The 12,568-nt window shown below is 37.0% G+C and overlaps 1 protein-coding gene across 2 annotated transcripts in view; it reads right to left on the bottom strand.

Annotated features, from left to right (window-relative positions):
* Positions 1-12,568, bottom strand: part of LOC149786979 (TPR and ankyrin repeat-containing protein 1-like) — a 141,854-nt gene that overhangs the window by 39,576 nt on the left and 89,710 nt on the right. For both annotated transcript variants that reach the window (XM_089977525.1, XM_089977526.1), the window contains exons 22-23: positions 9,646-9,820; positions 267-667 (exon numbers count right to left, since the gene is read on the bottom strand). In XM_089977525.1, the coding sequence (XP_089833651.1) occupies positions 267-667; positions 9,646-9,820 (576 nt within the window). The remainder of the gene's footprint in view (positions 1-266; positions 668-9,645; positions 9,821-12,568) is intronic.

Here is a 12,568-nt window from a genome sequence, read left to right as displayed (position 1 = left end):
CCAGATATATGTAGGGAAAATAATGACTGTTTGGATGTGGAGGCTGGGGTGTCCTAGTCACCCTCTGTCCCTGACCAGATTCGTTTCTATTGTAACTCATCAGAGGGAATATAATGAGTTGATTTGTTTGTTGAACTGTTTGAATGAATGGCATATTTTTTATAGAGTAAATAAACTGTATTTGAACAATGCCAAAGTTAACTCTAGTGTACATAAACTATACCTGTATCAATGCCATAGTTCTCAATAGTGCATATTCTACAAACCTGTACCACTGCGACCCAGTAGTAGTAATGGAGCCTTGGACTTGAGTGTGATGATGGCGTGTTCCAAATCCGTGACACGGAATGGAAAGTCCACTTTTATGTCTATATTCTGCAGAACATGGCTGACAAGTGCAGAGTTGAAGGAGTAAAACTTCAGGATGTGATACTCTGTCTCATTTGAACTTGCTGGTGGGAAATACTGCTGCAGCTTTTTCTGTTGCTGCTCCGATAAGTTGTTGAAGTCAACTTCAACTTCTGCTTCAGCAAAGAGCATTGGGATTCTTCGTTCTGTACTGGTTTGGGTCTGAAAGGATGGAATGCCACGGAGTTTCTTCTGAATAATACAAGACTCTCCACGGTTATGAGACTTGATGATTCTTTCGGCGGATCTCTGAATAGACCTGGAAAAGAAACATGGTGTTTACCTGTGCACACAAAAATCCCTTCAGCAACAGGATAATATTTAGAAGAGTCAACAATGTACAGACTTTTATGGAGGTTTGATTGCCATGGGAACATCAGTTAAAATAACTTGCACAGAAATGTATCACAACAGTCAATGATTGTCCCCAACCAGGACATATAGTTTATTAATAGTAATACAGCACCTGCTATGATTATATGATTGAAATTGCCAACCTGGTGGGAAGCAAATGGCCTGGAGATACAAAGATGTCAAATAAATTTAACATTTGTTATCAGTAAGGTGCTCTGATGCAGATTGGCTTGACAACTAAAAAACAACAACAAATGCTATATCCCCTTCTGGCCTTGATTCCAACAGGATTAAAATGCACCATATTGAGAGCATTGTGAACAGTGCACCAGATACCCATAAAAAGAAGGTGTGCTTTTCCTATCTTCCCCCAATACCCTCCCCACAATATTCGTCTGTCCACAATCTACTTCTTTCTCAAGCAGTGGATGTATAATTCTCCATTTATTCCTAATGTTTATTATGTTCCTTATATAGAAATATATAGAAAACAGGTTTATATATGACGGGTTGTGCATTCCTCTATTTGTATGACAAATGAATTACTTCTTTCATGGGTATCATGTTGTTATTCCGCATTTAAATCTGAGACTATGTCTCTAAACAAAGAGGTGGGTCCCATTGTTTTCTCTGATTATTACAAACAACTATTTCAATTCACCATCTGTAACAAGCATGAAATTTCAGACCTGTCAACCATGACAAGACTTGTTCAGTATGGCAGTCAAAAGTATTCATAAGTTAGACAAGCATGAAATTTCAGACCTGACAAGACTTGTTCAGTATGGCAGTCAAAAGTATTCATAAGTTAGACAAAACTTCATTAATGTGCAGTGAAATTTCATGTACTGCTACTATGTGTAATCATGCATTTAAAAAGTTCATAAGTGTAAATGATCTGAGACTTATGCGGAGAAGGCAACTATTATGTTTAACTAAAGAAGTTTGTAAAGTACATTGAAACCTTAATTATGATAACAGTATGTTAAGTATACTAGACTTAATAACCAGTACAGTTTGTAAGGCACACTATGACCTTAACAAATCAACTAACACAGAATGAGATCCAAGTCAATTATCAGAAACTGGAGACCGTACGTACATACATACATCTGCCTCGGATGCGGGAGGTCATGGGTTCGATCCCCGGCAGAGTCATAACAAAGACATACAAAAATGGTACTAACAGCTGCCTTGCTTGGCGCTCAGCATTAAGAGGTTAGTGTTAGGACTGGTCGGCCTGGTATCAGGATAATGTGACTGGGTGGGACATCATGCTACATGTCTGCGGCATGATGCCGCAGTGCTAGACATCGCTATAACTGCCACACTGCAGACATCGTAGCGATATGACCGAAAAATTGTTAAAGCTACATTAAAAATCCAAATCACACACACACACACACACAAACATACGTGAAAAGTGACCCAGTCATTCAAGCAAGAAGTAAAAAACAGGTTTTCAACTGCAACCTAAAAAAACACTACTACCAAATGTGATAAAAACTGACTCACCCATACTACACAAAACATTAAATAGTTTCTCCATTTTCATTGATATAGTAGTCACGCAGGTGTTAGTGGAGACATCCCAAATACGACTTGGTAGAGCTTGTTCTAAAGAGTATTCATACTAAGTCTGATTGAAAAGGGACCTGTCTTTGAGTAGAGGTTGAAAAGAGAAACCTGGATGGATGACGCAAACTGGATGGGACATACCATAAACTCTCTTAGCCCTATGATCAGGTGAGGTAAAACAAGCCCTATGGTCAGATGAGGTAAAAACTAACCACAAAGTTAAATGAGGTAAAAACTAGCATTATAGTCAGAAGAGGTTAAAAACTCACTCTATGATCAGATGAGGTAAAAACTAGATACATGGTCAAAAGAGGAAAAACTAGCCTTATGGTCGAAGAGGTAAAAACTTGCCCTATGGTCACATGAGGTAAAAACTCGCCCTATGGTCATATGAGGTAAAAACTAGCCCTATGGTCATATGAGGTAAAAACTAGCCCTATGGTCAGATAATGTAAAAACTAGCCCTATGGTCAGATGAGGTAAAAAGTAGTAATATGGTTAAATGATGCCAGCCCTATGAACACATAAGGTTGTTGTTGTTGCTGTAGGGTTTAATGCCATTTTTCAGTGCAAGAAAGGCTATAAATGGTGACTAGTATAAAAAGTGGAGGAAGAACCGGGGAAAATACAGGAAAGAACCACTGACTCAGGAGAAGCTACTGGGAAGCTTTCTCACATACCCACATTGGCTGAACCCAAGACTCGAACCCACACAGAAGAGGTGAGATGGCAATGATCCATAAAGGTGAGAACTTTAGACCACTCTACCTCTCAGGTCCACTAACACATAAAAACTTGCTGCAGCACTGCATTAAATTCTACAGGCCTGCGTATGTTTGCTAGTTCAAATGATTCCCATTTATTTTTCTTTAAAATAGCACATACAGTAGTCCCCCTCTTGTTTGTAAATTTACCACTAAGGTTAATATTATATCATTTACGCCTCACGAGAAGCCAAATTTATTCCATAAAAACCAAGAAAGACTCAACTTTTAATCCATACAAAAGGGTACATACTAGGGGTGAAACGATTCATCGATACATCGATGCATCGATACTTTTGCCATTTCGATACACATATTGATACACAAGGTGAAGAATCGATACAAAACGATATCTACCTTATAATAGCTACATAAATCTTCAGCAGTTATGATAATTAAATTAGGAGCTCATTAGACCAAACTGTCGCGGTAGTTGTTTTGTATACACAGGAAGTATAGCGTGTGAGATTCAGTTAGTCATCTCCGTTCCTGCACCCGGACCAGTTCTATAGATAAGAGTTTCCTTGTACTAGGAAATTACATTATTTTTTGTTTTTTAAATAATACCATAATTAAAAAATATAATCAAAGACATAAATTAATAATAGTTTCTGAAGGAAAAATTTTTTTTTAAAAATTATTATAATAATGTAAGTGTCAACTCTTATCTCTTTGCGTGGGACTAAACTATCGGTATGGGTGTGGAACCGGTGATAGAACTTATGATTATTCTTTATCACTAAGACATTTGGGATGCTTTCATGCAATGAACTACAAACAGCGGGGTGACCAAGGTCATTCCAACATCCGGTAAAATGGAGCAGACGCAAAAGGCCGAAAAAATTGAACTCGAGTTACCTGCGATTAGAAGATCATTGGCCTGGAACTATTTTGGATATCCTGTGGAGTATGAGAATGGAGTAAGAAAAGCAGACAAGTCCAGGTGTGTTTGCAAACTGTGTTTTACAGCTCTTAGGAATACTGGAAACACCACAAATATGTCTACACATTTAAAACGGCACCACCCAACCATTGCCATTGGAATTCCTTTTAAAGATGACAAGATTTCAGCTCCCAAGGTCAGTTTTTCTCCTACTCCTAAGCCAACACATCCAACAACCACTGGTCAGCTCAGATTGACTGAAGTTATTCAGTCTCCATTAATTCCATCATCGCAAAGATCACAGACAATCACTAAGCATATAGCGATGTTTATTGCACATGATATGCGCCCTTTCTCAGTGGTTGATTCGCTAGGTTTCAGAAATCTGATTCGTACCCTGGAACCTCGCTACATCATCCCATCAAGAACACACTTCGCAGAGAAAGTTATCCCAGACCTATACCTTCACACCAGACAAGAAGTGCAAAGCACCATATCGGAGGCAGAATCAGTGGCCATTACTACAGATGGTTGGACTTCAAGGGCTACAGAGAGTTACATAACAATCACAGCTCACTTGATTGATAAGGAATGGTGCATGAAAAGCTTTGTTCTTCAGACAAGACCTTTACACGAGTCTCACACTGGTAAAAATATAGGAGCAGTACTAGTTGATGCCCATAAGGAATGGCAACTGGAAAGGCCCCACAAGTTATTCCCCATAGTAACAGATAATGCTGCTAACATGGATGTTGCTATTCAAGAGGCAAAGTTCACACCACATATCAAGTGCTTTGCACATACTATAAATCTAGCAACCCAGAGAGGGTTGCAAGTTCATCAGATGTCACGCCTTCTTGGGAGGATCCGGCACATTGTCTCGTTTTTCCATCGCAGTACAACTGCTACTACCCTGCTGAAATCCAAACAAGAGCTGTTGCAGCTTCCTAAACACAAACTTACCCAAGATGTCCAGACACATTGGAATAGTTCTTATGATATGATTGATCGATTTTTAGAGCAGCAGCCTGCCATTGTAGCTACTCTATTAAGTAAGGAAATCAGACAGAGGGAGACGGACTTAAACTTTATCAGAGGATGATGTATCAAATGCAGAGGATATTCTCAAACTGCTCAAACCAATGAAAACCATTACAACGATATTGTGCGATGAAGCAGCACCTACAATATCAATGATTTTTCCTCTTAAACATCGTATTATTAGTGCAATGGAAGTGCAAGAAAGTGACTCTGCACTTGTGAAGGCAGTCAAGGTGGCAATCTCCCAAGACCTAGACAAAAGATACAATGACAAGGACACACAGCAGTTTCTGTTGCAGAGTTATGCCCTAGATCCAAGATTTAGGGCTCTAACTGATGTAGACGATGCTACAAGGATCCAAATATATGCTTCCATTGTCATGCAAACAGCGAAGGTCAATGAGGTAAGTCAAAACTTTACATATGAGTATCGTTGTGTTATCTACGTGAAGCAGCTGAAGTATAACATAATATTATTGTCCCCTTTCAAGATTTTAAGGATATATGAAATTTCTTTTGGTAGTTAAAATTGGACACTTGTCCCCAAAGGTTACCCTAGATGCACCACTGATCTTGGTATGCCCCAGAGTCACCTTCAAAGTTCTTATGTCATCCGATTCTCTCCATCTCCCTCTGAAACACTGACACACACACACACACATAGAGCAAACACACAAACTATTACATAACTTCATTGTTTGAAGTTCATAACTTCATATACACAAATATTTCTTAATATTCAATATTGATCTTATATTGATAAAATCATGTTGTTTTATTTATATTAAATGCCAGTGAATTAATGTTAAAATGTTAATTAACATAAAATTGCAAGATTCGTATTAACTTAAGGAGTACATATTATATAATTTTGATTCTTATTACAGTGTGAAACAGTAGTGAAGACAGAGAAGACTGATGAACTCACTCATGTACTACGATCTAGTCTTCCCCCACTACCACAGCTTCCTGCAGTACAAGTTACAGAACGAGATTAACAGACCAGCAGCAACAGTGAAGGTTGAAGTTGATGAGCCTCCAGTGAAAAAGGGTGCACTTGAAGATCTTTTTGGAGACGTGTACGTGGTCAAGGTGGAGCCATCAAAGTCCCTCTTTCAGAGGGCTGACACAGAGATAACACGTTATAGGAATGAGACATCTAGTATACATATTGGTGACAACCCAATGATGTGGTGGAAATTCAACGAAACATTATTCCCTTTGCTGGCCAAACTAGCCAAGATGTTGTTGACTATTCCAGCAACATCAGTGCCATCTGAAAGAGTCTTTTCAACTGCTGGAGATGTTGTATCAGCACAAAGAGCCTCTCTGACTGGGGAGAATGTGGATATTTTGATTTTTTTGAAGAAGAATATGAAACTTTGAAAGTTGTGACGAGTAGTCTGACAGTCTTGTGCATATGTTATACAGAATGATCTAATTCAGTTCATTTATGCCTTTTACAGAGTCATCACAATTGCCAGATAGTTTTGGAACAATGAGTTTGTGACATAAGAAGACTCATTCATTTTCTGGAAAATGCATTTATGTTGATGTGGATATCATTTTCAATCATCATGAACTTTTCTTTAATTGTTATTGAATTCAAATACACATGACAATTTATGTGAAATTACATTTAACACTGTTTGCAGTTAGGTGCTTGCGCGTTATAGACTGATATAGCATATATCAGGTTCAACATTATTTGCAGTTAGGTGCTGTGTATTATAGATTCATATAACAGATCTCAGGCTCAACGTTGTTTGCAGTTGGGTGCTTGTGTGATAAAGATGGATGTAGCAGTTGGGTGCTTGTGTGATAAAGATGGATGTAGCAGATCTCAGGTTCAATACTGCAGTTAGGTGCTTGCAAGTTGTAAATTGATATAGCAGATCTCAGGTTTGACACTGCAGTTGGGTGCTTGTATGTATTATAGATAGATATAACAGATCTCAGTTTTTACACTGCAGTTGGGTGTTTGTGTGATATAGATTGATATAACAGATCTCAGGTTTAACACTGCATAATTATTATTTCTGAATCCCAATAATTTTAAATTTATTTTGTATTTTTGTATTACATGTACTTTTTAGTGTGTTATTGTGTTGCAGTATGTTATTGCATGATGAATCAGACACAAAACTTGTAATAGTCCTGTGCATCTGTTAGGCAGAATTATCTAATTCAGTTCATTTATGCCATTTACAGTCATCACAATTGTCAGCTAGTTTTAGAACACTGCGTTTGTGACTTAAGAAGATTTATTCATTTGCTGGAAGATGCATTTAAGTTGATGAGGATATCATCTTCAGTTATTAGGAACTTTCTTTAATTCATCTATAGACTTCAATTACACACATGGCAATTTATGTGTAATTAATTAGTGTTTGCTGCAGTGAAGTTTATCATTTGTGTTTTCTAAGATGATCTTTCTTGAACTGAAGAAAGGAGGAAAGTATACAACTTAGAAAAGGTTGCATAATTATGATTTCCTAATCCTAAGCATTTTAAATTTTTGTTGTATTTTTGTGTTACGTGTACTTTTTAATATATTATTTTGTTCCAGTATGTTGTTGCATGATGAATCAGACACAAAACTTGTAACATTTCATTTTTATTGAATGAAGGATAAAGAAACACATCAAAGATTTTGTTATATTTTATTTGGTTACACAGAACAACAATGTTAGTAGTCGTGACATTGTATCTTGATTCAATTTTTTCTCTATTATCATTATACATAACAGGTTAACAAGGTGACTCACTGCTGATACATTGCATATTTGACACTGTTTGAACTTGAAAATACCATTCAACATATACATTCACATGATTAATCAAATGTACTGTGATAATCCCATTTTCAGTTTGATACATGTATCGATATGTATCATATCGTAGGCTGTGTATCGTGTATCGTATCGATACGTGGCACAGGCGTATCGTTTCACCCCTAGTACGTACATGTAATCCAATTAGCCTTACTGCTGTCTTATCATAAGATGTTCGGTTTAGTCACTGGTATAGGACATAGTTCTGACATAGGACCCTCTCTATCATAATATATATTATGATAGAGAGGGTCCTATGTCAGAACGGGTCAACAGGGTAATCTAAGGTATTTTTGTCACTCTGTATGATTTTTTTCCTTTAGATGATTGTTTTTTTTCTTAACATCAAGCTTGCGTCGAGCACCTGTGGATGTTAATGGTACATATCGAAGCTGTTTTGGCTTTCTCACTTAGTGTAAAGAAATGTATAAAAACAATAAGGTATCAGACTGCGACTAACGAATCATGTGACAAGATCACTTCCTTTGGCAATTTGTTTAGATGCATACAAAATTGTTTTATCATTAGTGTAGTTGGCAACATGAATAACTTACTGCAAAAAGATCAACATGTCATCGAGGAAAATAAAAATTCTCAGTTTTGAGGAGAACGTAAATGTAATTCAACTGACGGGGGGTGGGGTTGTCGTCGAGGATCCTTGCAGAAAACTAATGTCGGGAAGACTCAGATAAACAATATCGTGAAAGATAATGAAATAATTCTGCAGAAGTGGGAAGGTGAAATGGACGGAGAAAGGAAGATTGTTTGAGCCAGGAGACATTTGTATCCTGATTTGAATGACAAGAAAAAGCAACAATTTTGTCAGTTGAATTGGGATATGACGACTTTACCGCAAGTAACGGATGGTTGCACAGATTTCAAGTGCGACACAATATCAAGTGTTCTGTCCTTAGTGGAGAATCAGCTGATGTTAATAATGAAGTTGTCGAAGATTAGAACAAAAAACTAAACGATATATGCAGGGAATATGACAGCAAGGATATTTTTAATGTGACGAGACTGGTTTATTTTTTAGACTGTTACCAACAAAGTGACAGATGATATGAACTGTAACATAATTATAAAGACAGTTTTAAAACTATATCAATGGTTATTCATAACATTCTTTTGAAAATGATGACACAGTTTGTTTTACATTTATTTCACATCATGCATGTGATTTTTTAATTAAAATATTAAATATTTAAAATTAAATGTACTTGCGACTTTCTTCATATGTATTTACTATTCACATTTGTCATCCCCCTCTAGAAAGGCCACCCGCATTATAAGGCCACTTCCCTGATGCATTAGGGTTGGCCTTATAAGAGGGGGACTACTGTAATCAGATCTTGTGAATTCATTTGTTTCACCCAAAGTGCTAAGAAACATGGATTGTTACAGTGATCTTAAAGATATAACATCAGCTATGATAACACATACATCTACCAGTAAAGATACATAATCATACAGACTTTCATTCCATCTCAGTCAGCTTTAGATTTACAGGACTGAGATGAGAATGTGAAAATGCTGACCTCTGACCATGATCTAGACAACAGGACTATATAAGTACCCTGCAACATACCCTCTAGTAATGATACATAAATTTTATCAAGTTAGTTCAAAATGGTATTAAAATCACAGTGCAGAAAGAGAAACGTGACAACAGAAAGAAACAGAAAAACAATGTTTCCAGATTCCTGCATGAAGGGTGTTGTTTGTGTGTGTACACAATGTCTGTGCACGAATGTCTGTGTGTGAGAAACAAACTGACATTTACCTGTACAGTTTGTCATGGTCAAGTACAATATCCCAAACTCGGATGATTTCTGAGTAGATTCTTCCACCGATGACAGAATGAAAAGCACCCTCCTCTTCCCCAGCCAGGCGCTGTTCTGCTGTCTCACTGCAACGTGGGGAGAAAGCAATTGCAAGCTCCCACAATATTCTTCCACCTAAAGTAGATGCACACAATTATAAGCAATGAATATAACTAAAGGTTTTAAAGGGGATACAATAGCTATTTAAGATTACTTTTGACTACACTGCCAGTCATTGTTAGCTACTAAATAGTCACTTAGGAATGCTTTTATACATTACCAGTCATTGTGAACTAGCGAACAGTCATTTAGATTGCTCCTGACTACATTGCCAGTCATCAGTAGCTACTGAAAAGTCATTTAGGATTGCTTCTGTACCTTACCAGTCATTGTGAACTAGTGAACAATCATTTAGGGTTTCTCCTGACTACATTGCCAGTCATCAGTAGCTACCGAATAGTCATTTAGGATTGCTTTTGTACATTACCAGTCATTGTGAACTAGGGAACAGTCATTTAGGATTTCTCCTGACTATAGTGCCAGCCATCAGCAGCTACTGAATAGTCATTCAGGGTTGCTTCTGTACATTAAAAGTCATTGTGAACTAGTGAACAGTCATTTAAGATTTCTCCTGACTACATTGCCAGTCACCAGGAGCTAGTGAACAGTCATTTAGGATTGCTGCCAACAACATTACTAGTCACTGCGAAATAGTGACTAGTCATTTAGGTTTGCACCTGACTACATTACCAATCAGAAGCTAGTGAACAGACATTTAGGATTGCTCCTTACTTTATTGGTAATCATGACAGGAAAAATATTATGTACATATTTTAAAATATTTGTGACAAGTTTTTATATTGAGTATTATCTTGAATTGTTCATTTTCATTACATCCAATAAACATTCATGAAATGATACGTATCTTTAATGATAATGACATCAGATAACAGGTAGTTTTAATTAACTGTAACTGCACTGATTAGGCCAATAATGGCTGAGTTAAATCTATACATGATTAATTCAGGCACACAGAGTTCAGTCAAAGTGACCTAATTCGGGAGGGGATACAGCGTCCCAAAACAAATGGAATTCATTCAAAGTGATCTAAGTTGGGAGGGATGCAGATTCCCAAAACAAATGGCATTCAGTCAAAGTGACCTAATTTGGGAGTGGATGCAGAGTCTCAAAACATATGGAATTCAGTCAAAGTGATCCAAGTTGGGAGGGGATGCAGAGTCCCAAAACAAAGGGCTTTCAGCCAAAGTGACCTGATTTGGGAGGGGATGCAGAGTCCCAAAACAAATGGAGTTCAAAGTGACCTAATTTGGGAGGGAATGCAGAGTCCCAAAACAAATGGAGTTCAAAGTGACCTAATTTGGGAGGGGATGCAGAGTCCCAAACCAAATGTAACTGAGTCAAAGTGACCTAATTTGGAAGGGGATACAGAATCCCACAGCCATACATCTTCTTACCAAATTTCAAAACTTAAGTTTAATGCTGTACGTAGTCAAATATAAATCTCAAGACTGACATATGAACCCAGTTATGTATACTTTCATACACAGATACACAAATGAAAATCTCAACACATACTTACTGACATATATACCCAAATATTCATATTTCTGTACACATATACAAATCTCATCACAAACTCTATGATATGTGTATCAAATTATGCACACTTTCTGTATGCAGGAATCCAAGGTAAGTCCAAATCTTTTTAACTGCTCAATATTGTAACCATGTGTGATTGTCATTAAACACAACACTCATATATACAAAACTTCAGAAAACAGAACTATTTTGTTACATCCAAAGATGCATGTTAGCTCAATACATACCCTCTGACCCGAATCTGACATCAAGGAAAGAAGATTACTAGACATGTGTCAGACAATGTCAACATATCATAGAAAAGAGATTACTAGACATGCGTCAGAAAATTTAAGATATCATGGAGAAAAGATTACTTGACATGTGTCAGAAAATGGTAAGATATCATGGAGAAAAGATTACTCGACACGTGTCAGACAATGTAATATCATGGAGAAAAGATTGCTAGACATGTTTCAGACAATGTCAACGTATCATAGAAAAGAGATTACTAGACATGTGTCAGACAATGTTAAGATATTGAGAAAAGATTACTAGGCATGTGTCAGACAAAGTCAACATATCATAGAAAAGAGATTACTAGACATGTGTCAGACCAGGTCATGATATAACCACATGTTAAGCTTATTTAAATCTTTAAGTAATATTTTTGCAGGGAAAAGAAACCTTGAGTAACTGACATGATATCATTAAAGGTATTCTTCAGATATATACAACAACATGGCTAAGTAACATCAATCCATTCAGTCTCTTTTGTGTTATCAACAACCCAGTACAGCTAAAAGCATAGGCTAAGATCTTTGATCTTAGAATCGATGTTTGAGTGCTGCTTGTCAACCTATTCTTTGGAATGGAAGAAAATACAATGTCTAATTAAAATTAGCCATATGTGTACATATCAATGTGTTCATAAGCTCTACAGAATACAAAATGTGTGTGTGTGTGTGTCATTTGGATTTTTAACGTAGTTCTAACAGTTTTTCAGTGATATCACTACGATGTCTGCAATGTGGCAGTTTATAGATATGTCTAGCACTGGAGCATCATGCCGCAGACATGTAGCACGATGTTCCACCCATTCACATTATCCTAACACAATACAAAATGCAAGCTATAACCTCCGACTTGACCACCATGATCAATTAGATTTACATTCAAAACTCCTTCACAAAAATGCAGATATATTGTTGGTCAAATCTTCACCACTTTCAATCAGAACTACTGTAGTGTCATCAATTTTCATGGGGGGGCCAATTTTCTTGG

Source organism: Sinohyriopsis cumingii, chromosome 12, assembly GCF_028554795.1.
Source record: "Sinohyriopsis cumingii isolate HCF-2022 chromosome 12, ASM2855479v2, whole genome shotgun sequence".
Taxonomy (NCBI): Eukaryota; Metazoa; Mollusca; class Bivalvia; order Unionida; family Unionidae; genus Sinohyriopsis; species Sinohyriopsis cumingii.
This window is presented reverse-complemented; position numbering and strand designations above follow the sequence as displayed.